This window comes from Mus caroli, chromosome 17, assembly GCF_900094665.2.
Source record: "Mus caroli chromosome 17, CAROLI_EIJ_v1.1, whole genome shotgun sequence".
NCBI lineage: Eukaryota > Metazoa > Chordata > Mammalia > Rodentia > Muridae > Mus > Mus caroli.
In genome coordinates, this window is record NC_034586.1 from 30,169,858 (window position 1) to 30,171,828 (window position 1,971).

Consider the following 1,971-nt stretch of genomic DNA (forward strand, 5'->3'; position numbering starts at 1 on the left):
AAAAAAAATTAAAAAAATAAAGTTTAAAACAAGCCGGGCAGTGGTGGTGCACGCCTTTAATCCCAGCACTTGGGAGGCAGAGGCAGGTAGATTTCTGAGTTCGAGGCCAGCCTGGTCTACAAAATGAGTTCCAGGACAGCCAGGACTATACAGAGAAACCCTGTCTCAAAAAACAAAAAAACAAAAAAATTAAATTAAATAAACAGACTCAAGGGCTGTGTTTCCTAATGTACAAGTCCCCGAATGTGATCCCAACACGAGTCCTCCCCTAAAAGACTTGTAGGACCAGAGCCCCTCCATCACTATTGCCGTTACATGGACCAGAGCCCTCCCTGGTCAGCCCAGCTTAAGCACTATTACCTGCACCAACAGTAGAGCACCCACGAGGTCCTGTCTTCTTAGGGCCTTTCTGAGCTGTCCGAGGATGGGAAAAACGAGATGGTACAACACTTATTTAGGTGGCATGCACTGGTATGTATGTACGTTAAAGGGTTGGAAACAGGATGACTCTCCTTGGGGGCTGGAGAGCTGCCTCAGAGGTTAAGAGCACTGACTGCTCTTCCAGACGTCCTGAGTTCAATTCCCAGCAAGCATTTGGTGGCTCACCTTATGTGTAATGGGATCTGATGCCCTCTCCTGTTGAGTCTGAAGAGAGCAGCAGTGTACTCACAGACATAAAAGAAAGAAGTGATTCCTATTTTTTTTTTTTTTTAAAAAGGACTCTCGCCGGGCGTGGTGGCGCACTTCTTTAATCCCAGCACTTGGGAGGCAGAGGCAGGCGGATTTCTGAGTTCAAGGCCAGCCTGGTCTACAGAGTGAGTTCCAAGGCTATACAGAGAAACCCTGTCTCAACCCTCCCCTCCCCCCCCAAAAAAAGGACTCTCCTGTCCTTGTCCTTACAGTGTCTGTCCAGCTCCTGTGCCCATCTAGGACCAGGAACGACTCACTATGCCCAAACCGAATGAGTGAGAAGCCTAAGCCGGCCGTGCTGTGCCTGCAGCGTGCTGTTAGCAGTTCACACTTGCTCCCTCACCCTCGTCTACTCAGCCTCTTCCCTAGCGTGCACAGCAGCCTGGAAGAAGCAGGCGTCCAGGACAAGAGCTGGGAAGGACAAACTCCACCGAACAACCTTTGTGCCTTTGGAGCTCTGAAGTAAGTGAAAGGGGATTATCCACTCAGAAACAATACAAACGGAAAGAAAAAAGAGGGAGACATCAGGACACTTCACACTCGGTCCCACCCACCCCACAGCCCACCTGCAGTGTGGCCCTGCGTCTGTGACACTGTGCTGAGGCGGGGTCCTCTGGGACGGGATGTGTCAACTTTGGTCACTGCACCCATGACTCGTGTCCGTTTCTGGGAAGAGATAAAGATGAGTATCCACAGTGACTGGTCTTTATCCCTCCCCATCTTTCTTATTCTGCATTCAAAACATATCTCATCTCTCACCTTTGCAGGCTCCAAGGCATCCTCCATCTGGTCAGGACCCCTCTTGAGCCTGCTCGCTGACAGGGGCACTCGGGAGGAGGACTTGACCAGGGTCGTCTTCAGTTCTACGTTCCTCTTCACTTCCAACAAAGGTGGCCTCTGTTGAGAAAAAAAGACAGAGTTTTTTTTTCTTTCCTTTCTTTTGTTTTGTTTTCATTTTTTTGTTTTGTTTTCTTTTCTTTTTTGAGACAGGGTTTCTCTGTGAAGCCCTCGCTGTCCTGGAACTTGCTCTGCAGCCCAGGCTGGCCTCAATTTCACATAGATCCATCTGCCTCTGCCTCCCAAGCCCCTGGATTAAAGGTGTGCATCACAACACCCTGCTGGCAAAGAGACTCTTAAGAACAAGACAGGCCGGCAGTGGTGGCCCACGCCTGTAATCCCAGCACTTGGGAGGCAGAGGCAGGCGAATTTCTGAGTTCGAGGCCAGCCTGGTCTACAGAGTGAGTTCCAGGATAGCCAGGGCTATACAGAGAAACCCTGTCT

The 1,971-nt window shown here is 50.1% G+C and overlaps 1 protein-coding gene across 1 annotated transcript in view; it reads right to left on the reverse strand.

Annotated features, from left to right (window-relative positions):
• Positions 1-1,971, reverse strand: part of LOC110284026 (kinesin-like protein KIFC1) — a 4,913-nt gene that overhangs the window by 2,449 nt on the left and 493 nt on the right. The window contains exons 2-4 of the mRNA XM_021149587.2: positions 1,450-1,587; positions 1,257-1,356; positions 361-414 (exon numbers count right to left, since the gene is read on the reverse strand). Coding sequence (XP_021005246.1) covers positions 361-414; positions 1,257-1,356; positions 1,450-1,587 — 292 coding nt within the window. The remainder of the gene's footprint in view (positions 1-360; positions 415-1,256; positions 1,357-1,449; positions 1,588-1,971) is intronic.